Source organism: Odocoileus virginianus, chromosome 32 (assembly GCF_023699985.2).
Source record: "Odocoileus virginianus isolate 20LAN1187 ecotype Illinois chromosome 32, Ovbor_1.2, whole genome shotgun sequence".
Taxonomy (NCBI): domain Eukaryota; kingdom Metazoa; phylum Chordata; class Mammalia; order Artiodactyla; family Cervidae; genus Odocoileus; species Odocoileus virginianus.
Genome location: NC_069705.1, coordinates 36,673,952 through 36,701,169, shown reverse-complemented (window position 1 = coordinate 36,701,169; position 27,218 = coordinate 36,673,952). Strand labels below are relative to the sequence as shown.

General features: G+C 43.3%; 2 protein-coding genes and 1 non-coding gene across 14 annotated transcripts in view; 1 reads left to right on the top strand and 2 right to left on the bottom strand.

Annotated features, from left to right (window-relative positions):
* Nucleotides 1–27,218, top strand: part of MCPH1 (microcephalin 1) — a 220,807-nt gene that overhangs the window by 88,097 nt on the left and 105,492 nt on the right. For all 11 annotated transcript variants that reach the window (XM_070460140.1, XM_070460139.1, XM_070460145.1 and 8 more), the window contains one exon: nt 4,022–4,099. In XM_070460140.1, coding sequence (XP_070316241.1) covers nt 4,022–4,099 — 78 coding nt within the window. The remainder of the gene's footprint in view (nt 1–4,021; nt 4,100–27,218) is intronic.
* On the bottom strand, nt 2,958–3,064 carry LOC139032662 (U6 spliceosomal RNA). The gene has a single exon (XR_011485241.1). It is a non-coding gene; the product is annotated as a U6 spliceosomal RNA (small nuclear RNA).
* Nucleotides 6,439–27,218, bottom strand: part of ANGPT2 (angiopoietin 2) — a 56,465-nt gene continuing 35,685 nt past the window's right edge. The window contains exons 4-9 of one of the 2 annotated variants that reach the window (XM_020880896.2): nt 23,080–23,312; nt 20,843–20,970; nt 15,490–15,591; nt 14,590–14,756; nt 9,860–9,990; nt 6,439–7,110 (exon numbers count right to left, since the gene is read on the bottom strand). In XM_020880896.2, the coding sequence (XP_020736555.2) occupies nt 6,950–7,110; nt 9,860–9,990; nt 14,590–14,756; nt 15,490–15,591; nt 20,843–20,970; nt 23,080–23,312 (922 nt within the window). In that variant the 3' untranslated portion in view covers nt 6,439–6,949. Of the gene's footprint in view, nt 7,111–7,178; nt 7,521–9,859; nt 9,991–14,589; nt 14,757–15,489; nt 15,592–20,842; nt 20,971–23,079; nt 23,313–27,218 lie in introns of those variants that run through there. The other variant, XM_070460148.1, reaches the window with a different exon arrangement.

Genomic DNA, 27,218 nt, shown 5'->3' with positions numbered 1-27,218 from the left:
AATAATGAGAACTGAAAACCTGATTGAAATCCTGTTTGCCTGAGTGTGTAAATCTTCTAAGGTGGAGGTGTTTGACAGAGAGAAGTCCACGTGCCATTATCTATATATCTTTTTTTCCCTGAGCTGATTTGTTTCCCAGACAGATCATGGTTCTGCACTCATGTTTTGGGGTGAGGGCTCTGCTGTAGAAGTTGTGCCTACTTCTCACCACTGCTCGCAGAAGTCTGTCTGCTTTTTCTCCTAGTCCAGAAGAGAGTGGGCGGGAGGTAGGGGATTTCTCTTTCTTGTTCTGTTCTGCATTGCATTTTCACAGGTTGCTAGTACCACTTTCCCTGCCTTCCTGGTAATCTGTGGAAGGAATTTAATGCTGACTCCCTTTCTGGACATTTAAGCTTGAGCTTTCTTTGCTCTTCAAGGTCAGTTACCACTTATCCACCTGCTTCGCAACTTCAAAGCATCATCATGTTTTAATCTACCTTTTTCCCCATTCCTCTTAGTTTCATTGTTTTAATTGAGGCTTATGATATGGTGAAAATAAGTTATGCTCACTTTGCTCTGTTTAACCGTAGTAGGCTTCATTTTCTCCCTTGTGTCTGATGCTCTTTTTGACCTGCATTTAATCTCAGAGCCATTGTTTGGCTTGGGTTCACTCTAGTTACACTTCTCACCCTGTTCAAATGATGCTATGAAATGAGAAAACTGTTTGGGTTTTGCCTGGTATGGAATTAATTGCAAAATCAGTCCTACATTATGGAAATCTCTCTCATCATTAACTATTAATCTAATAATAGAGCAAGAAAATGGGTCCTATTTAAATTCATCAACAGGGTTCAAGTTTTATGAGTAATAATTTTTAAAATGTTAGAAATATATTCATTTGCAGTGGATGCTGAAATAACTCAGGATTTTAAGGGCTGTATTCATGGGATTTGGTCCTCTGTATTCATGCAGCCCCACGCTTGCTTTAGATAGCTTCTCGATTATTTTCATTCTTTCATGTATATTATGAGAAATATATGCCCAGTTAACCTTTTATTTGTTTATTTAGTACTGACTTTATTTATTTATTTAATATTTTTATTTATTTATTTGCTCTGGGTTTTAGTTGCTGCACACATGATCTTCAGTTTTCCTTGCGGCAAGCAGAATCTTTAGTTGCAGCATGCTAACTCTTAGTTGTGACATGTGGGATCTAGTTACCTGACCAAGGATCAAACCCAGGGAGCTTGGAGTCTTAGCCACTGGACAACCAGGGAACTCCCTAACCTTTTATTTTTAACTAAACTTGCAGCCTTGACTGCCATCTTACAGAGTAGATTTTCCTTCTTTTGAATACTCTACTAAGGTAAAGATAAATCTAGCTAATGAAAACACTAAAGCAAAAAATTTACACTCTTAAAAAAAGTACACTCTGATTTGATGATTTCATTACAATCAAATTAATGTTTTCTGCTATCTCTGTACAATACTCATTCCTTGGACGCCTACATAGATTAAATTTATTAATTCACTCACCAAAATGCTACTGTAGATGCCTGATGGTTTTATTTTCAAAATATTTAGAAAGGGATAGATTCAGAGAATGTAAATTTTCTCCCCGAGATTGTTTAAGTCAGTTGACGTTTTAATGTGGATTACATTTGAACTCAAATTCCAAAGCCACTTCTAAGGCTGGTTCCCCGGACTCTCTCATTGCAGTGCTTGTTTCTCACTGTACTGCTTTTCCACATGCTCCATGTCGGAAGCGAGCCTGGTTTTGAAACTTTCCACAGTTATTTCCCGGGCTAATCATATGACTTTGTAGGGAGCTAATGTGTCTCTGTAAACGATAACATACATTGACCGATAAAAGTAAGGCAAACAATATGTTACTGCAGTGGATTATTTTAGCCACCCATAAAGAACAGTATACAAGCATGATTTCAGTGTAGAGTTATAAATTTTCTAATACCTTCTTTCATTGAATTAATATATTAAGATAAGTTTTTTTTTTTTTAAATGTTGGTTATGCAGTAAAAATCAGGGGGAAAGAAAAAGAGAATTCAATGACAAAATGTCCATGTACACAGAGATCTGTTTGAAGATTAGGGTCCCTGAGAACTCAACTCATTGCTTTCTCTCTAATGGAGGCAGATTTTCTCCATTTTTTCACTCCTTCCCCACTGTGTCAATGTGAGCCCCACGCCGCAGGCTGTTTGTTCCGTCTTTCCTGGCGTGTCTTCTGACTCTGCTCCCCAACAGTTGTGCTGGCACCGATGTCCTTGGCACACAGGGCTAGAAACAAGGTATGCTAGCAAACCTCCCCTACCTTGTGGAGCCACCGACCCTATTTTCTCACCACCTCTTCCAGAGCTCCCTCCACTACCTCCAAAAGGAAGCACCTGCTTCACTGCTGTCCTGACACGCGGTATTCTGCCAGTGCTGAAACACCTTCTCCTCTCTCACCCTGCCTCTGCCTCTGCCTCAGGAACGTTTACTCAGTTTCAGTGCCAGCCCCTCCGTGGTCCCTGTCTTGGTTCTCCTGGCTGGAGCTAGTTTGCTTCCTCTTGTAAGCGTGCCCAGCACTGCTTTGGAGAAACCAGCATTTGTGGTTTCCCCTCATGCCTCCCACAAGAGGGTAAATCCTTCTAGGTCTGGGTTTGGATTTCCAGGACCCAGCTTGATAGGCTCTCAGTAAGTTGTTCACAGATGAATGGATCGTGAGCTGAAAGAAATGGCTGTTGAATAAGTAAATGCATCTGTTGAAAGTAAGATCTGGGCCAGTGCTGAGAATGGTCATTCAGACACTATATTCCATTCTTGTCTTTATTCCACCGTCACATTCCCTTTGTCTTAGAAACAAAATAAAATGCTGTCCCATGTTGGGTTAAGTACTAGGTTTAAGATTTTTTTTTTCCATTTATTTTTATTAGTTGGAGGCTAATTACTTTACATCATTGCAGTGGTTTTTGTCATACAAAAATATGGAACGCTTCACGAATTTGCGTGTCATCCTTGCGCAGGGGCCATGCTAATCTTCTCTGTATCGTTCCAATTTTAGTATACGTGCTGCCGAAGCGAGCACTAGGTTTAAGATTAAAAAGGTTATATTTCAGACTGATACTCCGTGGATGGTTCTGAAGTTTAGAAACTACCAAAAAGGACGATTTAGACTTCATTCCTAGTAAATCTGCGAAAAACCCTTAAACTTTACATCACAACTCTAGAGAAATAGGATGAATTCACTGACTGCAGGAAAGAAGGATATTGCAGATAAAAAGATAAGTGTGAGTTATGTAATTCAGTTTATTTTAGTTGTAGACGTCACACAGATATTCAGGGCGTTTGGTCATAGAAATGAATGCAGAACCTCAAATGTTGTTGAAGTAAAAACGAAAGCATTGTTTTGATTATTCTAAAATGTGTGGGTTCTGATGATGATGATGAAAGCTTGTTTATGATATGAGACATTTTACTCTTCTGAAGGGTGAGAGGAGTTCCCAATGTGTTATGGAAAACTTCTCCTACAGGTATTGGCAAATGATAGAAATAAAGTTACACCCCAGAAATTTTGCTCTTCGAAATTAGGTTTATGATCTATCTTCTCCAAATATTTGGAGTTTTTTTAATTAATAAGATTCTGTGTTATTTGCTTAAGATTGTCTGTAACAACTCTCTAAATTGGAAACTAGAATTTAGGGAGGTGTAGTGTTTCATATGTTTAGAAGTAGGGTGGTTCAGTATTTGAAGTAGGTGTTCAGTATCTGGCCTCACTAAGATATAATAATAACCCAGGCTTCTAGCCATCCAGAGATGTTTTTCCTTAACCAAGCATTCATTAATATTTGTAACGTTTACACAGCCCGAAGATTCTGATAGCCCTTCAGTGTTCAAGATGCTTGCTTCAGATCCATGTAGTGTGTAGTTACTGCTGGGGTTTTTTTGTTTTGTTTTCATTTTACTATGTCTTTAAAGTGGTTTATTGTCCACTAAAAGCTTGATAGGTTTATTAAAAGTGTTCTGCTTCTCATGTCACTTACAGGTATTGTGGTCTTTGGAAATGGGTCACTGGATTTCCGAGGAACCGTTTGAACTGTCTACCTACTTCCCTGCAGCTCCTGTAAGTCACACATTATTTTATGATGATAAGTGCAATTTGGTATTTTCAGGAAATTATTATTGGCATCAATATGTACTCAAGTTTTTAAAATTAAATCAATAGCAATTATGCTTAAAACTAAAATGACACATTTGCAGAAGTTAACACATTTTGTCTATTTGTGAGAATAAATGTGAGACCATTCCTCAAAAAGTCATGAGAAATGTAATCCCAAAAAATTTAATTATGAAAGTCCTTAGGATTAAGAAACACAAAAATGAAAGAAGACAAGATTCTTGAGAAAGTGCTATTATGTCTTGCTTACTACTTCAAATAATGATGCTGTTACTGTTAACAGATAGAACCGATAGGTATAAAAATTGCAGCTTGCTAGCATTGTGATGTGGTCTTTCTGTTTTGGTGTTTTTTTCTAAAACTTAGCTTCAGCTTTACTGACTTTCTGGTATTTCACATTCTTAATGGGAAAGTGCCAGGTTCCAGTGTTTTTAAAGATTAATAAGTAGGTAATTGCAGGTTTGTTTGGAAGTCAGATTGTGCAGAAGTTGTCTTTTGTTTTCAAATGTTAACTAGTTTGTAACAGATTATTCTTTCAAAAGGTTATGCCTGAAAGATAATTGATGATCTGTAATCTGTGACCCATCTCCAGGTTTTTCAGCTGTTTGAGAATGCCATATGACTGTCACATAGTTAGAAATTGAACTCTCCCTTCCTGGGGCTTATTTAGTTGTCATTTCTGTTTCCATTTTTGAGATTGCTGTTTTGATTTGGTCTTAGCTTTATAAATGTTTTCTTAAGAAGAGGAAAATTCGTCTCAGCAAGATGTGTTGTTTGAAATACCAGGTAAGGAGTTGAAGTGTGAAGTAAAGATGCAGATTCTCCCCCTTCTCTGCCATGAGAGAGTATATGTCACACCGAGTAACATAGTGATGTTTATCTTTGAAATTCACCTTATCTGCCTACATGGACAAGTGCTGTAAATTAAGTGTGTTGTTGCCAGTTTTTCCTGTATTTTCATTGCCCCACCTCGGCGTTTATCATGTGGTCATTGAGATATCATGAAAACTTGTGGTTTCTTCTGGAGCAGGGGCTTTTTCTCACCATCAGATGTTTCTCAGCTTGGTGCAGAACTGCGTGTACAGTCAGCCTCTGTCAGATTTCCAGCGCTTTCTCACATGCAGTGAGAGGAGCTGTTATGAGACAGGAGGTTCCTTACTTGTTCATGCATTTGTTGGGAAGGTGCAACTTGGTGGGAAGTGTGTTCATAGTCTGCCCAGCAACACCTGGGTGTTATGAAACTAAGTTGGGAAAGGGGAGGTGTGGGGGTGAAATAAATTACATAAGAAAAAATACAGTGGTGGAACAGTGTTAGGTGAGACAAACAGAGGTAAACGCTGGCTGCAGACTTGGCTCTGAGTTTCCTAACATCTGACTCAAATGTGAATATATGAGAGATGGCTTCCAAATTATGGAACATTACACAAATGGTCATTAGTATTAATTGTATCCTGAAACTTCAACGGAGTTAAAACTCTAGGAGTTTTCACAGTGCTGAGCTTAAATCTATGCTCTCGAAATGCTCTGTAAATATTTGCATATACTGTTATACTAATGTCAGATTTTGGTTTTGCACTCCAGAACACTTTTTTTTAAAGTTGACTGGTGGTTTAAGCTTAGTAGGATTTAAGTTACTGTTACTGATGCAAATTATGTTTTTCCCCTGAATAACTTGTGGGGTGAGTCTAGCTTGAGCCCTATAGCTTTGTTAAGTGTTTCAGATGGAAAGGTGTTCTCAACCACAGGCTACATTGTAGTCTACTCCCCTAAAATACATCTTGGTAGAAGAGAAACAAGGCTTCTGTTCTAGAATAGTAAGTAAAAGGAAAATCTCTTTGTCATGAAATTAAATGTATAATTTTCTTCCTTAAAAATCAAGATTTTCCTTGTCATGAAGCACAATCATTTGTTTCAGAATCAAATTACAATGCTGTAAGTATTATCATAGAAGTTAAGTGTGGTCATCTCACCTAATAAGTTATGTTTAATTACTAAAAATACCTTCAAATTTAACAGCAAGGCAGGAAAAAAAATAGTACAATCTTCATATATACTAAAAGAACACGTTTCTATTAATAATTTCAGAGCTCCTGAAAGTGTTCACCATGGAAACTTTGAAATATATATATTTGAGCATTAACTTAAAACTAAGCTATCAATACACATGTAAATATGCTGTCCTCAAAATGAAAATTTAAAGCTCCTAAGAGGAGGCATAAAAATGCATTAGCTATGTTTTTCCTTCTCCAAATATTAAAACTACTAATAACCACTTCTCACAAAAATCCCTGAATATATAATGTATTTTTATGGCTTACAGAATTTTTTCTTCCTTTTAATTATGATAGCAATGCTGAATTCAGGACATATAGATATTTACACAGTCTATAAACAGTGCTTGGAAAAATGCAGTTCCAAGGTTATCTCTAGTATACGGCATAAGTGTTCTGTTTTCCAGTTATTTACTGATCAACTCGCACATAACATTCTTGGTTGTGACAACAGAGTCTGTAAATTGTCAGTCTCGTTCGCGGGCTTAGAGTTATCTTCCCGAAGGCTTTCTGCCGGGTCACCACACCAGGCTGTGGCTTGTCTGGGGTTGTGCGTCGGTTCACTGAGCGATGCGGGTTCAAGGGGTAGACCTCACAGGGCTCGCACGGAGCTCACGGGTCCCTTCTGCACCGAGAGCGGGCAGTTCGTCCAAGCTGGATGCGGGACAGCGTGCAGTCTTTTAGTGCTCTGGATCAAGTCTCTGGAAACAGGGCAAGACATTGTCCCTCAGGTGCGTGCCAGAGTTTAGAAATCTGCTGGACGGATCATCATGGTCGTGGCCTTGAGTGAGTAGCCCGAACCCTTCCAGTAGTACCACTTAATGCCGTTGAACTTATTTGTGTTCTGCCTCTGTGGGTAGTACATTCCATTCAGGTTGGAAGGACCACAGGCATCAAACCACCAGCCTGTGAAAGGGAAGCACAGAGGAATTAGGAGCCAGGCAGCCCTGACTGTCTCATCACTGAGTGTGAAATGCCAGCTCTTCGGAGAGTCGCATCCCATACCTGTGAAGGGAGCGCACGGGGCCGTTCTTGAGTGTGGGGAGAGCTGCCTGGCAGCGGGGAGCGTGACTCTCCACCTCTGCGCTGGTTGGACTGTGGCTGCCTAAGGCACACGTTCTTAGGAGCTTCCTTACTCCTCTGTGCTGTGGGGAAGGCCCAGTCACCCGCCAACATGATTAGGAGAGCCCGGGCACAGCTGAAAGTGGGGAAGGGGCAGAACCTGGAGAATGGGTGGGTGGGTCTCATGGGGCAGGCTCACCATCCATCCCGTCCCAGCAACACAGTGGACCAGACCGATTCAGGCTGCCCTCCAGCTAAGAAAGAGAGTCTTTTTGTTGAAAGTGTAACCCCAAATTTTAAGTACTCGGTGGAGCCAGATTAAAAAGCAAATCTTCAAGTCCCAGAGGCAAAAAGGAAATTTAAGGCTGTAGTGGTGTGTGCCCTAAAGTAAAGTGGGGGTCTAGGGGGGCATCCACATCTACACCTGAAGGACTAGTCTGGGGAAACGCCATTCCCCAGAGGCCTTGGATTTGTGAGGGGAGGAGTGACCTGGATCTACATGCCTTAATCCAGATAAATCTTCATACTGTGTTGGGAGGACATACACAGTATGATGCCATTTGTATAAAATTTTAAAATACAGAAAAAAATAACAACTATTCTTGATATCTCCAAACCTAGTAAAAGAAATAATGTGACTCTTCCCCCAGGGGCAAGTACTGGCGGGGCCTGTTTTCTTTCTTTGAAAGTATTCTAGTGCGCATGTTCCATTCTGATACTCACACACTGCTCTCTGGGCACCAGTTACTCCATCCAGATGCCTGAATTCTTTCCGGGGGGTAAGAGCGCCATTACTTGATTCAGATTAATGTTGATTTGATAAGACGTTTGCGTGTGAGGCTCATAATCCTTCATAATATTCAGGAATATTACACACTTATGAGTCCGTCCATCCAAGAGCCTGACTCAGCTGTTGAATTTACTATACATGCAAAAATCTAGCTGGCTTCTCCATGGTCCAGACCACAGCTTGGAATCTGACCTCTACACTCTCCCTCTTGGGCTGCGTTTCTTCTCTCCTGTCAGCTTTCCACTTCCACTCTCAGCCCTAAATCTTAATCTGAGTAAATAAATATGTTGTTTCCTTGGTTATTAATGCACTGATACTCTCCTGAGTAGCTCCTGACGTTCGGGTGGTCTGAAAACCGCTGTTGCCCGAGTGGACAGCTGGGCTCAGTGTGGGAATGGCAAACAGGAAGGATTCCAAGGGCTCACTCCCCCACCCCCTTCCCCTGGTTGGCTTTAAAAAGGATTATTATGGTCAATGGGGGAGACAGGCAGCTTTTACACAATCCGCATAATAGCATTCTCTGGTTGAAATAATTACTGAAGTGGGCCTGGCTAATAAGGAAGGCTTATGTTACCAACATGTATTTATACATAAAATACATTCTCTAAGGAACCATAAGACTGAGTTTCTTAATGGAGCCTCCGTCTCTCAGTATCATTGAAAGACTTGAAAATTACTTTTATTTCAAATTATTTTCTTAAATAAATCCTTTTGCCTGTAAACAGTTCTTAACGGCAGTGCTAACATATGGTAAGTTTAGATCCTTTACTTGTTGACGCAGTCCCTCATATTTGTAAGATTTATTGACCTCAGCTCGTTCCTCTGGTTTTCCTGGGTGAGTAATGAATGAATTTTTGGTGATACAATTCATGGCCTCTACAAATTAAACACTGCCAGCTTCCTGTTTGCCTCTGCATTTAGTCTGCACTGCTGGCGGGATTTTCGTTGCTGATTTCAATCTTTCAGTGTTTTTAAGAACTAACTTTGACAGCATTTGCCAGACTTCCTTCTGGTCTCAGTCGCAGTTAACTGGCTCTGGTTATTCCACTTTAAAACTTTTAGAAGAATAGGTTTTCTAACACTTGGTCCCTATCACTAAACTCTGACATGCTTCTGAGTACTCATCCAGCCATATAAGTGACTGTTATATCACATTTGTTTATGAGTGTGGTTTCTTTTTTATTTTGAGAGATCTAACATGGAAGGTATCAATAGAAGGCAAGAACAGCCTGAAAACAAAGGCCTTAATTTAAACTGGACTATCATTCATTTTAATTTGATGCACAGAAAAGGAGGTTGTTTAGTTAGTTACTTTGCATTATAAGTGTTTGCAATATATTAATAGCATCTTTAAAAAAAAACTGAAAACTTCTTGTTTGAACTATAAATTATTCATTGGAAACATTCCTATACTAATGAATCCACATCACTGCTTTGTTGCCATTTCGAATTCTTAACCTTTCTAATGAAGCAAAATGGAATTAAACCATCTTTCCAACATCTGATATTCAGCACAAGCTCAGGAGAGCTTGCTCAGGGTCACACGGCCCCTCTCCCTGCCAGGGCCAGGTCCTGAGGAGACACAGTTGGCCTGGCGACAATTCTAGCTCCGTATCACATTCGTGCGTAAAACTCAACAGTCCGAAAAAGCGAAAAACAAACCTCCCTGCATTGAGCAAGTCTGTCTAGTTATGAAATTTGGACACTGTCACCAATCACAGGTTGCAGTCTGAATAGCCAACCTTTCACTCTCTGAAACCCTTCCTTGCCAACACAAATAGGAAGAGAGAAAAGTCCTCCCACCTCCTGTGAGCATTTGTGAGCATTTGCAAATGCATTTGTCGTTGTCTGCATCCTTCGTGCTAAAATCATTTCCTGGCTGGCTTATGCTGCTTATTTTGCCGGCTGTCCCCGTGAGGCCTTTAAGGTGAATCCTGTGAGCATGCAAAGAAAAATAGGAAAAAAAACAAAAGCAAAATATAATTGGCTTGGGTGGTTGATTTATCATAGTGGAAAGTTTTTTATGATGAAGAATTTCATTCTACAGAAGCACGTGCTATGCCGGTTAGTGCACTAATGCATACCCGGGACAAAATGTTTTTGTGCTGGTATAAACAGGAACCAACTTATCATCAAACCCTTAGGCAAAGAGGAATGTTTTCATGAAACCTTCACTGCGTATCACTTGCACAAACATCAGCGGGGACTTCGGGGCCCTATAATTTATTTTCCTGCTGCTTTCAGATAAACAAAAGGGGGGAAAATAACGTTGTGAGGGGATCCTCTTTCCATATCATGGAAATAGTAATCAAAGTCTCGAGATGCCCGGTGGGGGTGGGGAGGGCAGCAGACTAGGAAGGACCGTTGTACTTGGTGTAGAAGTCTAGTGAATGAACCATGTAGAAAACAACGCCTGTGACTGCTTGGCCTCATTTCTGAATAGTATTGTAATAAACCTGCCAGACTTTGAGAAACAATAAGCATGCTATTCATTAGACTCTAGATGATGGTCCAGCCTTTTTGTTCAGTCATCAAATCATGTCCAGCTCTTGGCAACCCCATGGACTGCAGCACGCCGGGCTTCCATGTCCCTCACCATCTCCAGAGTTTGCCCAAGTTCATGTCCATCGAGTCGGTGATGCCATCCAACCATCTCATCCTCTGTTGTCTCCTTCTCCTCCTGCCTTCAATCTTTCCCAGCATCAGGGTCTTTCTCAGTGAGTTAGCTTATCACATCAGGTGGCCAAAGTATTGGGGTTTCAGCTTCAGCGTCAGTCCTTCCAGTGAATATTCAGGACTGGTCTCCTTTAGGATGGACTGGTTGGATCTCCTTGCATTCCAAGGGATTCTCAAGTCTTTTTCAGCACCACTGTTCAAAAGCATCAGTTCTTTTGTGCTCTGGCTTTTAGGAGATCGCAAAAATCTGGCTCCCCACAGCAGCGTGCCTGCCCAGGAGGAGGGGAGAAGGGCCAGGGTGCTGTGTGCCCCACTCCAGGGGAGCCCAGGCCAGGGAAGCAGGGTCCCAGGGACGCGAGCGCCTGCACCGAGCCTGCGTCACAATGTGGGCCTTGGGGCCGGGGTCGCTGAGTCTCCCGTCCTGGGGACGCTCCTGCTCTCTAAGCCCCCACCAGACGCCGCTAGTCTTGCGAACACCAGCTCACAAGTGCTGGCAACTTTCTTGGAAGGAGTAGAGTTTCTTGGAATTCATTTTGGAACAGAAAGTGGAGCCGGGAGGAAAGGTTGGCCAGGGGCCTGTCTCTCAGCGCCCACAGCGCGCAGTCCCACGCGTGAGTAGCAGCGCCCAGAACAGCCCCGAGGTGGGCGTGCGGCACCCCCAGCCTCACAGGTAGGGTGGCGGAGGTTCTGAGACAGGAACGTGCCCAGAGTGACACGCCAGACGTGGCAGAGCGGGGGCCGGCCACGACTGCCTCTCTGTGAGGGCTCCGCGCTGGGCACCCGGAGTGGTGATAGAGGAGGTCGTTGAGGGCACCTGGGGCCTTACCCAGTAGGTTCCCCACGGCGCTGCCCCTGAGTAAGTTCTGTGTCAGTAACTCAGATCTTTCAATTGTCGGCGATACTGTGACTCTGGAAACCTCGTCGCACAGCAGGGACTGAGTTTCTTGATTTCAGGCTCCTCTTGTGTTTCAGTCATGACCCCAGGCTCTAAGCGCAACCTCTGTATACCTGGTGTAACATGTTCATGTCGATTCTGCTGATTTCTGGGGTTTTGAAGCACTTTCCTTTTTCTTCTAAACTTTTATATTTGGGGTGTAGCCAGTTAACAATGCTGTGATAGTTTCAGGGGGACAGCAAAGGCACTCAGCCATCCGTGTACGTGTGTCCATGCTCCCCTCCTGTCCAGGCTGCCACCTAACAGAAGGACTTAGATTTCTGTCCTGGCCCATCTCGTTAATCGCAAGCAGGACTGAGATGAATGACTCCCTTTAGATCCTTTTGTTCTGTGGCCCACTGGTTAAAGTTGGCTTTTTTCAAAACTTTATCAAGAGTAGCCACATTCTCAAAATTGCTTTAAATTGGTACCCGTCGCTTTTATACCACAGTGGAATGGTGAGAGAGGTAATGCCGGTATTTAATAATTAAATCTTAGTGTTTGCACGGAGCTGCCAGAATGCTGGTGTGTGTGTGCTCAGGCACTTCAGTCATGTCCAGCATTTTGAGACCCTGTGGACTGTGGCCTGCCAGGATCCTCTGGGTTCCCCAGGCAAGAATGCTGGAGTGGGTTGCCATGTCCTCCTCCAGGGGATCTTCCCGACCCAGGGATCAAACCCACATCTCTCACATCTCCTGCACTGGCAGGCAGTTCTTTACCACAAAAGTGACCAGTTCTTAAGGATGAATATACAAATAGTTTTTAGTTTTAGTAAAAAGAATCATATTCTATTGATGCACTTATACATTCCTATAACATGTATTTTTTTTCAGTTTTCTAACATTTGGGGAAAATTCCTTTAGTAAAAAACAACTGTTACATGCAGTTGGAGTTCTGAAATATCTATAGTTATTTTAAGTTTTAGTCACATTGCAGTTTTCTTATCACATTGACATGTTTTATCAGGATAATAATTTTTTCAATGTAGTATTTGCCCTATAATGTCAAGTAAATTAAACTGAGCTTTAAACAAACATGGGCTTTTTTACATCATGTATCTAAAAATTGATTGTGTTTCTAAAGGAAATATCTGTTAAGAACCATCACAGTTTAAAATATTTTTATAATGTCAGCATACAATGGTAATGACCCATTCTGTGAAGTCTTCTTATATAAATAGTCTAATCCTTAATTTTTGTGTTCTTTCTTTCTTTTTAATTTCTCTGTTGTAGAGTTCTAACTGTTGCCAGTTGAAAAAATATTTAGCTTGGAGGTAAAACAGTGACCAGCCACTCATGTCTAAAACTTCGTTGAGTTTTTGATCTCTTTAGAGTCCCCTTGGGGCTGCACTGCAGCCCCGACGCCTATCTTTTCACTCATCTGAGCCCCTGTCCACCCTGGACGGCCCGGTTCTGTGCGTGATGAGAGCCAATCGCTGACTTCTTAGAAGTTGTGTCAAAGCTCGTCAGACATTGTGTTTTCAGAAGCGCTTCTGAATTTTGGTCCCCCTTTTAGCAGGACACGAGACATTCTGCACTTCTCAGGTAGCTGTCAGCAGGCTGGCTTTCAGCCCATTTTCTTTCGAGCTGTCCATTGCGGCCTCGCCGAGAAGCCAACTCAAGGACTTTAAAAATCACAGGGTTTTTTTTTTTTTTCTTCCCAAACTACTAAGGTCTTGGAATTTTCATTGAGCAGAGGGTCTGAATTGGGCATCTGTGGAATTCAGCCAGGACTGCAGGCCAGCTGACCTCTATCTCCCGTGACTGCTGTGGATCTTCTCTTATGTCTGACTTCAGAATAGGTGTTTCACGTGTGCCCTGCAGCCCCCGGAACCGCGCCTTCCCCTCCACTCTCCCCCAGCTGCGCCCTCTAGACCCCCTCAGGGTGTGCTGGCACCTGCCCCATTGTGTTGTGTCTTCCCAGACCGGTTCCTGGGTCACCCGCAGGTACCCTGGGTCCCTGGGCCCCGCTGGCGACAGGCATCCTGAGCCCCCGCGTGACAGTGAGCTGCCCCAACCCCTGCCCTGCCCTGGCCTTGCGCGGCAGGGCTCAGGGCCCCTTTGCTCTGCCTCCCCTCTCTGGCCATTCTAGCGCCAAAGAGCCAATTCCCTCTCAGAACTGCCCATGCTTTTCTTGGAGCATTCGAGATTAGCTCCGCCAAGTAGGTGGGAGGACGCAGATACTGAGGCCGTGCTGCGATCCGGCCCATCTTCCTGCAGCCCAGGGCAGAGGACCCAGCTGCCCAACCACCCAGCTAGTCATGCCTCTCTTGAGCTTGGAACTCATCCTGAGTTTGGGATGGAACACAGCAACCGAATGGGGTTGAACTTCTCAAAAATAGATTTAACTTTTAAAACCTTCTGGAGGAAAACAGCACACTCATACATCTGCTAGGCTTCCCTGTGGCTCAGATGGTAAAGAATCTGCCTGCCAAATGCAGGAGACCCGAGTTCAGTTCCTGGATTGGGAAGATCTGGAGAAGGGAATGGCTACTCACTCCGGTATCCTGGCCTGGGGAATTCCATGGACAGAGGAGCCTGGTGGGCTACAGTCCATGGGGTCGCAAAGAGTTGGACACGACTGAGTGACTCACACACACACACATTATGGCATGGTACTTCATAATAAGGACCCAACATTCATTTCTTCTGCAAATAATTACCTGCCAGACAGGGTTCTGTGCTCTGAGGATACACAGCAGACACAACAGGCACAGTTCTGTCTCATAAAGCTCCCCTTGTATCATTAGAATTAGAATGCTAAAAGTAGAGACACTTGCCTAAAGACGTCAAAGAACTCTGAGAAACAAGCTGCTTTTCCCTATTAAGGCAGCCTGTGAGTCACTTAGATTCTGGTTAATACGGTGGGGTTCTGACTTCCAGCAGATCTTTTAACTCATTTCAGTGACATGTAATTTCCTCACCTGTACTTGAGCTCTTCATTTGAGAGATAGAAGTGGTCGTACAGTGAGTAAGCCTCATTCCCTTCCCAGTCTCTTAGGTGTATTTTCAGCACGTAGCGTTTCTGACCAGTCACTTGCGAAACAAACTCATTTCCCAGCCAGTGTTCACCCGAAGGGTTCCCGAATCCCTGAAATTCAAGTTGAAAAGTTTGCTTACTTCACTTATTTTTTTTTCTTCACATATCTGAAATCAGTAGTCCATCCACTTAACATGGAACAAGCATCAAATATTCAGCAGAAATTCCTTCCTGTGCTGTGAAACTTTGGGACCTTCCATATAAGGTTTTAAAAAAAATCAGTTTTAAGAAGCTAAGCTGTTACCAGAAGGAGATTAATATTGGAATAATTAGAACGACTTGGAGAACCACCAATAGAAACATTATCATAGGGACCTCCCTGCTGGTCCAGTGCGTGAGACTTCACTTTCCAATGCAAGGGATCTGGGTTCAGTCCCTGGTTGGGGAGCTCAGATCCTACATGCCTGGTGGCCAAAAACCAAAACATAAGAACAGAATCAGTATTAAAATGGTCCACATCAAAAAATCTTAAGAAAGAAGCATCGTCTTAAACAGCTTAGTTTGTAGAGGTGTGAAATGCTATGAAGTAGTCTACCCCTAGAAATGCTGAGCCCACCAGCTTTCACATGCCTTTGTTTTGATGTATAGTTTATGTTACATGGACAGGACCATTCTTTAACATGGTGACAGAAGCACCAATTAGAAAGATCCTTTTGGTTTCAAAACAAAAAAAATGGTCAAAAGTCATTGGTTAGTTTTAGAGTTGTGGTGGAAGTCCTGCACATTCTCAAAGTTAGTTTTCACAAGGAAAATTATTTTCAGATGGTTTAAAGAATATTCATACCACTTTATATTCTTTCCAAGTCCTCTGAAAATCAACACTGCCATCTTCACGTCGCTGAATAACTGTCCACCCGCCTCCACCCGTTTCCATCTCACAGTAAGCCTGCAACGGGAACACACAGTTACTGCCTGGGAAATGTCCGGACTTGGGTCTTCATCTTACATAACAGAAACGAGATGAACAGAGATACTTAGAATACGGCCAGAGCCGATGGGGTTCTCTGGGGTAAATCTCTGTGGTCTTCCAAGAGGCAAAGGATTTTAAGGAAATTGAAAACCATGAATTTAAAATGATGATGAAAAGTAAACAGTAACATAACACGACGCGTCGATGAAAATAGGACCTTGTCATCATCTGTTCTAGGCTAAAGACCTACCCCGATAGCTGACCCAGAGATCTGTATTCCTTAGAGATTTGTTGGGAACAGGACATGTTGGCTGATTGGCCCCAAATCTCTCATCTCCAGCCTGCAGAAATCCATTGCTTCGTGTCCACATCCCTGAAAACCTTTTTGATGGTTGCCAGTCCCTATCAACTCTTCAGAGAGTTGTGTAAAAGGGAGACTCTTGGATCGCAGAGCTTCTAAGACTTCTGTGGTGCCATGGAGCTGTTAGGCTTCCTCCGCGTGTAGGATCAAAATCAGGTTCCCTGGTTCGCCCCTCAGAATGAGGGTCCGGAGCTTTGTGTGTGAACTGAGCGGGGCCTGGTGGTTCCGCCCTGCAGACCCTGACCTCACGCTTCTCTCTACCTTGCTCATGGCCCCTGATGTTTCTCTTCCCAACTCTTTTGATTTCTGCTTTTAAACGGGCTTGGTGGGTTTAAACTTTGCTCAGGACATGGGATTCTTTCTTGATCTAAGAGCATCCATGCTTAAATTTCAGCTCAGCTGGAATTTTATTCTGAAATTAAAAACCCCTGAAAATAAGATTACACAAATAGTTTTAAATAATGAGATTACAGTAGAACAAAGAAGTTTTCCAAAAAGTTAAGATAAATTTCCCTACGCCCTCCAAGGTAGTAAATATGAAAGTTAAGGTTTAAAACCAATTAGAAGTATTCTTTCTTTGTTGTCCTCCACAGTGTTTGGGGATAATTTGGAGGTGGTTTTGGCACAGGAAGTTTAAATGTGAACTGTACTGCTTCTTGAGCTGAAATCCTAGGGACTGGGGGCTAACGGCGCACCCAGAGTGCACCCAGGCCTGCCCTTCACTGTGCGCACTTGTCTGCCAGCCTGTTTTGAGCCGAACCAAGAGCAGCAGCTGGAACCCAGCACCAGTTCTCCGGTCCTCCGTCTCTGCCCCCTTTCTAGGCTCTCCCCAGGACCGTCACTCGGCCTGTATCGCCTTCCTGGTGATCCTCACGTTTGGGAACATGTGTTCCATGAAAGAAAATTGTATTTATCAAGAATGAAATAATTTTCCCATTTAAATTAATCAGTCATATGAAATCGATCTGCTTAAGATAACCCCTTATCTCTCTGAACTGACATTATTATTATTAATTATCATTATCATTGTTCTGCATCACTCCGTTCCAAGCCCCAGGCTGGGTTCTTTGTATGTATTATCTGAGATCTTACAGCAACTTTGCTGTGATACTCTTAATTCTGCATTTTAAAGATTTGGTAAAGTCAGGTTAAATTGATCAGAGTCATTTAGCTACTAAGTGTTGGCATATAGGATTTGAATAAGGTCTCTTTAATTCCTGATTCTGTGATGTGTTTTCTACTCTCTCATGCTTCCCAAATGGGCTTCCCTGGTGGCTTAGACAGTGAAGAATCCACCTGCAGCGCAGGAGACCCCCTGGAGAGGGGAATGGCTACGGTGCCAGAGTGGGACACCACTGAGTGACTGACACACATGCTTCCAAGCACAGAGAAGCTTGGCTCTTTTGTTAATAGGCCAGAAGTCCCTCAACCCCGCTCCACGCTGAAGCCAGTTCATGAATAATACTGCCTTTCACTTGGTCCACGAGAGGGTCAGAACCACCGACTTCTGTCAACATGTGTTTTAAAAAATCCTAGTAAATTAGCTGAATAAGCTCCACTGGTCTGAGCAGTCACTTGCACACCTGTGGACTCTCCTACCCTAAAAGGTGTGCGGGGGGTGACAGGCCTGCACGCTGTTCTCACTGAGCCTGTCCTCGTTCCGCAACTTCTTCTTCAATGTCAAGATCGCCCTGATGAGTTACTGATATTTAAATCAGAGAACGATTCCATCTGGTTACGGAAGTCAAGACCGAGGGCTGGGGCCTGAGCCGTACTATCCTCTAACGCCATTAGGGACAATGATAGGCTCATGAGAACATTTTTTAATATTTGTCCAGCTTGAGGGAAAAAAACCCACATAGCATTTATAAAAACCGAAGCATTGTGGCTAGTCGGCTCATGCTGCTTCCAGAGGAGGGCCGTGCTCCAGTGGGGCTCCCCACATAGCCAGGGGGTACTGATGAAAATGGCGGGGCAGGTCAGAGAAGCAGAGGTCCCCAGATAACACCCCCGACCTCTCTGCTCCAGTCACAGCAGACCCGAGGGCAGCCAGTGCTTCTGATCAGCACACCTCAGCACAGTCCAGGGGCCTGGTATCTTGCTCTCAAGTTTGGTGTCTTCGAGCACATAACACTCGATTTAAACGTCATGCTTCAACTCTGAGGCCATGGTGAACAAGTGATTAAACAGCAAACGGAAAAACGTTAGAAGTCAGGTATTCTGTGAAATTTAGGGGACGAAACCATTGTGTCTCTGAAGTAGCAAAACAGCAATGCTTCTGATAAATGCCACCGTGCAATGTCTATCTTGTACAAAAACCTAATGAATTTCTTAAAAAATCTAGTTGAAATATTTAGGCGCAGAGAGGTTGTCTCATGGCCCTTTGTTATTGTTGTTTAATTGCTAAGGGGTGTCCAACTCTTTTGCGACCCCATGGACTGTAGCCCACCAGGCTCCTCTGTCCATGGGACTTCCCAGGCAAGAGTACTGGAGTGGGTAGCCATTCCCTTCTCCAGGGGATCTTCCTGACCCAGGGGTCGAACCCGAGTCTCCTGCATTGCAGGCGGATTCTTTGCATTGCAGGCGGATTCTTTACTACTGAGCCACCAGGGAAGCCCCTCGTGGCTCTTGGGGGCAGCCAGAACAGTCACGCTTCCCGTACATTGACTGGATGGCAGGCACCGAGCCCCGTCCTCCGTGCTCACCTCCACCGTCACCCCGAAACTGCTGTGTGAGACAGGGGAGCCCGCGGCACATCACAGATGAGGGAGCAGAGGCTGCAGGCCGGGCCGTGACTTGCCGAGAGGCACACACCGGCAGAGTCAGAGTTTGAGCCCAAGTCTATCAGACTTTCTCAGGTTGTGAATCATGGAGTCTGAAGTCTGGAGGGGAGTCCAGAGGTAACTTAATCTGGACCGTATGTCTTAGAGATGAAAAAATGGGGGTTTCATAGATTGTTGTTCCCTGCTGTTCAGTGAGTTGTTTTTACCGCATGTGTGTAAAAGGGCGTGTAAATCCTGACGTTTCCAGCCATGGCCTGAGACTCCATCACCCCAGAGCCATATATCATCCTCTTCCAGCACTGCGGCTGTTGGGCTGGTAGAGCCACCGGGGCAGACACATACTAAGGCAGGAAGCGCTGCACCACACTAGGGGGCGGTGGCCCCTCTGGCTCTGTTTCGGGGTCATTCCACTTCATTCTCCATCCCCTTCCTCCTCCTGTCACTCCTGTCCCGCCGTCCCCCTGTCTCCAGACCAAGGGCAGGCCAACATCTGGTGACAGACAATAGTGTATAAGAAGCTGGCCTGAAAGCCAGCGAGCAGAGGGGACTGAAAGGCTTGGTGCAGAGTCTACGCGTTACTTTTTCATTGGCAACAGACGGTGTGTGGTTTTTTTTCCTCCCCCTAATGCACTGCTTCTAGGGTGCTAGGACATTAACTGGCTTTCACGGTTGACTTAGAACACCATGAATGAATCAGATTTCTTTGGAAAGTATTATTCAAGATAAATTGTTTATCTTTTAAATTCATAACCAAGCATATGTTACTGTTTCAAATTCCATGTCTTTATAATCTTAATGTTTGTATTTTTTATAAAGTGTTTTTCTTTATCACCATGTTAAATACTGAGGATAATCCTGAGTTCAAAAGGCTAATACTTTCAGGAACCTCTAACATTTTCATTTTGATGCAGTGTTGAGTGCCTTTTCCGTAAGTGTTTCCGTTCATTCAATTTGTAGCTGCTTTTACAGTTAGTTGTAAACATATTTATAGGTATTTAACAAATACAGTCGTCTCACAGTTATATAGTGCTTCACACTGATTCTCGGGTAAGGCTGTTTTACCTTATCGAAGCCACATTGAAATATTCCCTGGGGAAGTGACTCCCCCCTCGAAGCCCCCCACCACCCCCCATCTAAAGCTTAACATCTCCTGCAGCAAATTCAGGAGCCCCACTCCTGAGAAATCCAGCATAACCAAGAACACCCAGTTAAGCTGTACACCAGCTTCTCTTTATGGAAAGTTCTGGTTCTTGTTCACTTAGGGACATACTTGGGAAGAAAAGCCCATCGGATGGGATAAGCACAGCCCCAAGCCCCTCTGCAGCAAGTCCACAGCCTTCAGGGCTGTGATGGCATTTGCACAGATGGTACAGAAGGACTAGCAGGTGCAACTGCCAGCACCCTGGAATGAACTAGCAACGCACACCATCACCGTGTTCCTCAGTCACACACTTGCAGCTGGAGGAAAAAAGCCAGTGTCACTTCAGGATGTCCCTGACGAAGCAGTAAAAATGATTAATTTTATTAAACCTCTACTGCTGCATGTGTGTTTTTTCTATTCCGTTTGATGAAATGGAAGTGGGTATTAATCCCTTATGCACATCAAAGTGCCTATGGCTGTCTCAAAGAGAGAAACTGTGACTTTTAGTTGCAAACTGAATAAGCTTTTTTTTTTTTTTTTGAATGAAATACCAACCATTGTTACATGAAATGAGGACCGATGCATAAACTATGGTTATTCAAACTCTCGGATTTTGGAAAACATTTTCTTTACAACTCACAGAGAGTCTGACACTTCAAGACGAACAACTGATAGGATGCGTGGCCAAGCCAAATGCAAGGGGAACACAAGCAGATGATCTTCTGCAGGAGGCAGATGCACAGGATGAGATAGCCATTTCTGCATCGTTCATAAGCATCGTCAGTGCTGTGTGCTCAGCGGCGGGGCTCTGAGTGACTCGTGCTCAGTGTTTCTTGCTTTGCTTTGCATGCCGCTGGCATGGTGTGAGAACTACGTATGCAGCTGTTCTGCTTCTGAAACCACCTGCTTCAAGCCAGGGGCTGAATTGAGGCAGCGCCTTACCTTGATCGCCTCCGTGGAGTTAGGGAACGTCAATGTGTAGATGCCGCTGGTGGTCAAACCTGACTTGAATGCCTCCCCGCAGTCTCTGAAGATGATTTGTTCGTCCTTGGCAAGCAAGGAGTATGAGGCTGTTTTTCAAAAATAGAAAAACTTTTCAAAGGAGTTTGTGAAAAGATAAAAGCTGATTATTTTAAGAGGCACTTATTTGTAATTTTATCACATTTGAATTGTTATAGTGAGATGCTAGTTTCTTAAGCCTTTCTGAAAAAGTTCCTGTTTCAGCATGTTTGGTATTAATTCTCAAAGATCATTACCAATAATCCATACTTCCTTTCTCTTCCCATCGACTGAACTGCAAGTACTTTGCAATACAAAGTATGTAATGCAAGTACTTTGCAATCACCCTTTGTAAACTATTACTTGTGAAAAAATCTTCCATCTTGAGTAGAATCAGATGAAGTGATCACAGAAGAACAAAGAAGAGCACACCTAGAAACAGTGCTGGCTCTGCGGTGGCCGCGCCCACAGCCAGCTCGCCAGTTAGGCTGCGGTGCGCACTGTCTTCTTCCTGTGTATCTGAGGCCAGCTGTTTGTATATTAATATTTCCTTAGACCATTGGGTAAAGACTCTTCAGTATTCTTTGGATTTTTAGCAACCATCTCTTAGTAGCTTGTCTTAAAGTATAATGAAAGTGTTAGCGACTCAGTCATGTCTGACTCTCTGCGATTCCATGGACTGTAGCCCTCCATGTGTTAAAAGGGAACCTAAAATTTATCTGTGTCTTTGAAATTCTTCCTTATAAGTGTAAAACATCTAGGACTGTGAAATTCTTTCAAATTTTTTGTTTCACTCTCAATAGATTTCCCAATCCTTTTCTTTTTTCCACATTAAAAAAAAAAAAAAGTGTTTGTGTGCGTCTGTTCTTGCAGGTATGTGTGTATCTTCCTTCAAGAGACTGACCAGCGCCCCAGGCTCTGGACCAGCTGGGGCGGGCAGGCCGCTCGGGCAGGGGCTCCGTCCACCTGCCGGCCGAGGCGCGGGCAAACCAAGCTTGTCCTGTGGCCCTGTCTCCCTGCTCCCTGCTCCCTGCTTCTGCCAGGATCTGAGCTGTGTGGTTTTCCTCTAATTTGGCTCATCAAAGCCAGCACCTCACACTGTCTGGGTCCCGCCAGGCCTCAGAGGACTGTCTTTTCCTTTTCTACACATGTGAAAAAATGCAGAATTTTTCTAAAGTACAAAGGAGTGCGACTCTCGTTGAAAGGCGTGTACTGCAGACCTGCCACATAGCACAGGTCTTGCTTGTTTCTCTGTTTCCTGGTTTAAGTAGAAACCTTGTTTAAACGCCTCTGTTACTGACTTGGGGATAGCCATGTGACTCAAGGGAAATGTGAGAACATACTTCTTATGGAAATGAAGAAATATCTCTACATGAATCACATGTAAAGTGCATCTGTGTTGAAAGAAAGCGGTTGGAAGGGCTCTAGTAAGAGCTAGGCCCAGTGTTTGAGAAAAAGCAACCTTAAAATACCGCACAGGTTGGGTATCGTCTCTCTAATTAATGACGGAAGATGTATCCCTGCTTCCCTCTAATACAGAAGTTGAAAGGTAAAACGGGAATAAGGAAGGAGAGATGCAGTTACAGGTGTGGTGAGAGCAGGACCCTGGCGTTTCTTGGATACCGGTCTTATGCAAGCATTGTCTCATTTAACCTTCACAGCAACCCTATGGGCCTAATATTGTTTTTCTCTCTTAAACAATAAAAAAAGGTCCATTCTGCTTTAGTAATGGAGAAGGAAATGGCAACCCACTCCAATATTTTTGCCTGGAGAATCTACATGGACAGAGGTTGTCTGGCGGGCTGCAGTCCATGGGTCGCAAGGAGTCAGACACGACTGAGCGACTAAGCACGTGGTTTAGTAACTTGGCCAGCCCTATACACCCTTGTTAGCAATGGAACTAACTAAAAGAAGGCTCTCTGAGCCCAGGAACAAAAGGTTGTTTGAGGCGGTTTGCCTCATAATAGTTAATTAGTATAAATATATATTCCCCTTCCTCTCTCTCTCCTTCTTTTTAATTGGTTCCATATTGAGACCCTATACAGTATTCACATGAAATATGTAAGAGAAATAGTGCCTTTCTTGGAAGATAAAGGTTTTTTGTTTTTTACTATGAATTTTCGAAGTTTCACCAACTAATGACAAAACGGAGGAAAAACTTACATGTAAACTTTACTTACGGTTTGATGTTGACATCAAAGTCAGTAAATTATTAACTGTCTCCATCAGATCATGTTGCTGCTTTTGGAGAACTGAATTATTCACCGTAGCCGTCACCAGTTGTTTCTCTAGTTCTTCAATGATGGAATTTTGCTTGGACACTAACACCTGGAGCTGGTCTTTCTCTTCCTTGATTGACCGAAGTTGAACTATGTGCTTGTCTTCCATATCTAGAACTTTCTTCTCCAGGAAACTTGTAAAGGGGGATAATTGTTAGTTAGTGAAGGGTTTTCTGATAATCATCAAAGCCATGAGCTTGGTAAACATCTAATCAGTTTCATAAATCCTTATATAGTCATTTATATTTATGGAATTTCTGCTTCTGCAGGGCCCTCTGGTAAGATGTTACAGGAGTTATAAAGTAATCAGATGTTGCCGGAGCCGTAAGGAGGCTCTCAAGCTTGCTGAGATCAGACAGAGGACACAGATATGACATGGGCATGAGGAGAAAGTGCCCTGGTGAAAACATAAGGTTCATGACTAGAAGTTTCCACATGCACTGCCTGTGAAGACCATGGTTTTTCTCATTGAGGGCAATGAGAAGGTGCCCTTGGTGTTGGGAACCCCTGGGGGTCAGAGCTCTGGGCTGAGAATGTCACCTCTGCACGTGGCCCCCTGGTGTTACTCTATCTGTGGGACAGTCCACCTGCAGTCATGAATCTCTACCTAAAATGAAGGCCTTAGATTAGATGGTGATCTCGGAGACCCCTTCTAGTTCAAATAATCTGTGAGTCTATTATTCCTTTTTGGGGGGCGGTAACATTTTCTGAACCTTTAACCTTGGAAACAACATTACTAAGCTAACTAAGGGCCTGACTACCCATTCCAGGTCTTACCTATAAGCATTAACAATCAATATTAATACTAATTATTAGTAAATTCAGTTGCAGCTCTTACATTTATCATGGTCCAATTGTCAATTTTTTTCTTTCTCCCAAATCTCTGCCAGTATAATCCAGAGATCAGTCACATCCTGGCCTAAAGATTGAATCTTAAAATTACATATAAGCATGTGCTGAAGAGTGAAGCCCAGCATCAGGCCATCCCAGATCAGACTGACTGTGAGCAGGACCATGTATCTCTGTGTTTAAAGCTTAAAAGAGTCTCAGAGATCAGGTCTCAGAGCCGTGGCCTGCAAAATGCACATCTGGCCCCATTACTGGCTTCTGCAGTCAACTTAGTGAGTTGTATTATGCTTTTTTTTCTAGTAAAAGGAAATTCAATAAGGGGGATAAGACATGAGAATAAATTCATAGCAGGAATTTTGCGCAGTGCGGTGGACGCCATGGTCAGTGTGGGCAGATGGTGGGCGGGGGAGGGGCGAGGACGCCTGTGTCACTGACACTCTGCTCATTAGCGTCTCACGTGGATTCCTGATACGGGATGGTCTGCTCGATCATCGCCATAGAAGTTGGACGTTGGTGCTGTGTAACTTTATATTAACATAATTCATGGTCTGTTGAGAAATGTGGAGAAATTTCCCTGTTGGCAGAAATATCAAGGCTGAATCCTGTTTCTTTTATGTGTTTTTATTGCCTCTCTTCAGAAGGGGACAGTATAAATGACAATGCTTTTCAGTAACGACTGAATCATACTACGGTAATTGTAACTTAATTCAACTGTGCAAGTAGCCCCTAAATCATTTATTTTTAGAAGGAAAGAAATGATAAGATGAAAAAAGTATAGTAATTTTCAACTTCAGCTCATCGTTATTTTCAGGAAAATGTTGGTGCTATTAAGTACTTTGACTTCACTGGAAAAAAATTAAGTACTTCATGTTCCATGAAGAAAGCAATCACGCTTTGAGAGAACTACTGAAGATGATTTAAAATATGGTTTGTCAAATGTGCAATACATTCACGTATTTTTGTAATGATGAAATCTGCAGATGAAATCTTAGGCTAGTCCACATCTTAGGATAACCTCAAATTTTAAGGTATCTGAAAACAGCATGCCAGACTCACTGAATGATATAAAATCAACATGACTTTCCTATTATTTATTTAAAGTTGTTAATGAAAAGAAACATAGTATTGCCATTGCATTTCATATTGTGTCAAAAGAGAACATGATTCCTGCAGCTGCTGAAAAGGTTATTCTTCTGCAGGTATAGATTCGCTATGTATGGTTTCTGTAAGTCCGCTGATAAAAGCTGCATCTTTCAGTATCCTCACTATGGCAGGTCACTCAGAAACAGTCCTGTGGCTCCAGTCTGCGTTAGGTGTGTGCGTTCAGTCGTTAGTCATCTCTGACTCTTTGCAAGCCCATGGACAGCAGCCTGCCAGGCTCCTCTGTCCATGGAATTTTCCAGACAAGAATACTGAAGTGGGTTGCCATTTCTTTCTCCAGGGGATCTTCCCAACACAGGAATTGAACCTGAGTCTCTTGCATCTCCTGCATTGCAGGTGTATTCTTTACCACTGTGCCACCAGTCTGAGTTAGATATTTGCAATTCATGTGTGGGGCTCTGCTGTTGCAAGTGACCTAGGGTTTTAGTTTGTTAGAGATGTTTGTTCAGCAGAGTGGTTTTATGGAGAAAATGTTGTGATGTTTGAAAGTAACTCATAAATAGGGGCTTCCCTGGTGACTCAGATGATAAAAATAACTCATATAAAAATGGGTTGAAATTATTGGAAAAGCACACTACTGGTCAAATGTCAGTTAACCGGGGAAAACTGTGTAGGATTAAGGGGGGAGGGAGGAATGTGAAGGATCATTTAAGCAAGAATTATCAGAAAACACAGCAGCTTCCTGTGTGGTTGGAGTCACTATTTTATACATTGTAAAGTTTTAACATAGGAAAGAATTTTGTCAAATTATGGATGATTAAAAAATGTAGTGAAAGTTGTTGATTGCATTTCACAGCAGTTCAGGCTGCATTTCACAGCAATTTAGGCTGAAAAAAAATTGCATATTGTAATAAGTGAAAATATTAAGCAGTGTATCTGAATTGAGAATTAGATGCATGCTTTTCTAGACAAAAGGCAGTACCATTTGACAACTATTTATAAAGTTGTCGTCTGGGTAACATAACTGACACATGTAAGTGATCATTTTAGCATCATAGCATACTAACTCAGAAATTAAGGCGGGAACAATGTCCAGCACCAGGGTGTCCCAGCATTACTGCAGCCCACTCAAGGGAACATTAAATAAGGCCATTTTAACAACATGGAACAAGAGACTCTTAATATATCTCAATTATTGGCCTCAGACTTTTATATTACTTTTCGTAAGAGAGAAATGTGGAACATTAAAATATTTAGAATAAAAATCTACTTGGTACAGATGAATGGACAAAGATGTGATACATATATACAATGAAATATTATTCAGCCACAAAAAGAACAGAATTTGAGTCAGTTCTAGTGAGGTGGGTGACCCCAGGCTTCACAGAATGAAGTAAGTCAGAAAGAGAAAAGTATCGTGTATTAATGCTTATTTATGGAATATCTAGAAACAGTGGTATCGATGAACCTATTTGCAGTGAAGGAGCAGAGACTCAGATAGAGAGTGGACGCATGGGCACAGTGGGGAAGAGGGGAGTGGACGGGTAGACAGAGCAGCTCTGACGTATGCACACAGTGTCACATGTGAGCTAGATGGCTGCTGAGAAGCTGCTGTCACCCTCACACAGGGAGCCCAGCCTGCTGCCCTGTGACGGCCGAGCGGGGCGGGCTGGTGGGAGGGGAGGGAGGTGGTCCACGTATAATTATGGCTGATTTGTGTGTTGTGTGGCAGAAACCGAGAGTCCCTTGGACTGCAAGGAGATCCAACCAGTCCATCCTAAAGGAGATCAGTCCTGGGTGTTCACTGGAAGGACTGATGCTGAAGCTGAAACTCCAGTCCTTTGGCCACCTCATGCAAAGAGCTGACTCATTGGAAAAGACCCTGATGCTGGGAGGGATTGGGGGCAGGAGGAGAAGGGGATGACAGAGGATGAGATGGCTGGATGGCATCACCAACTCGATGGGCATGGGTTTGAGTAAACTCCGGGAGTTGGTGATGGACAGGGAGGCCTGGCGTACTGCGATTCATGGGGTCGCAAAGAGTCGGACACAACTGAGCGACTGAACTGAACTGAACTGATGATGGCAGA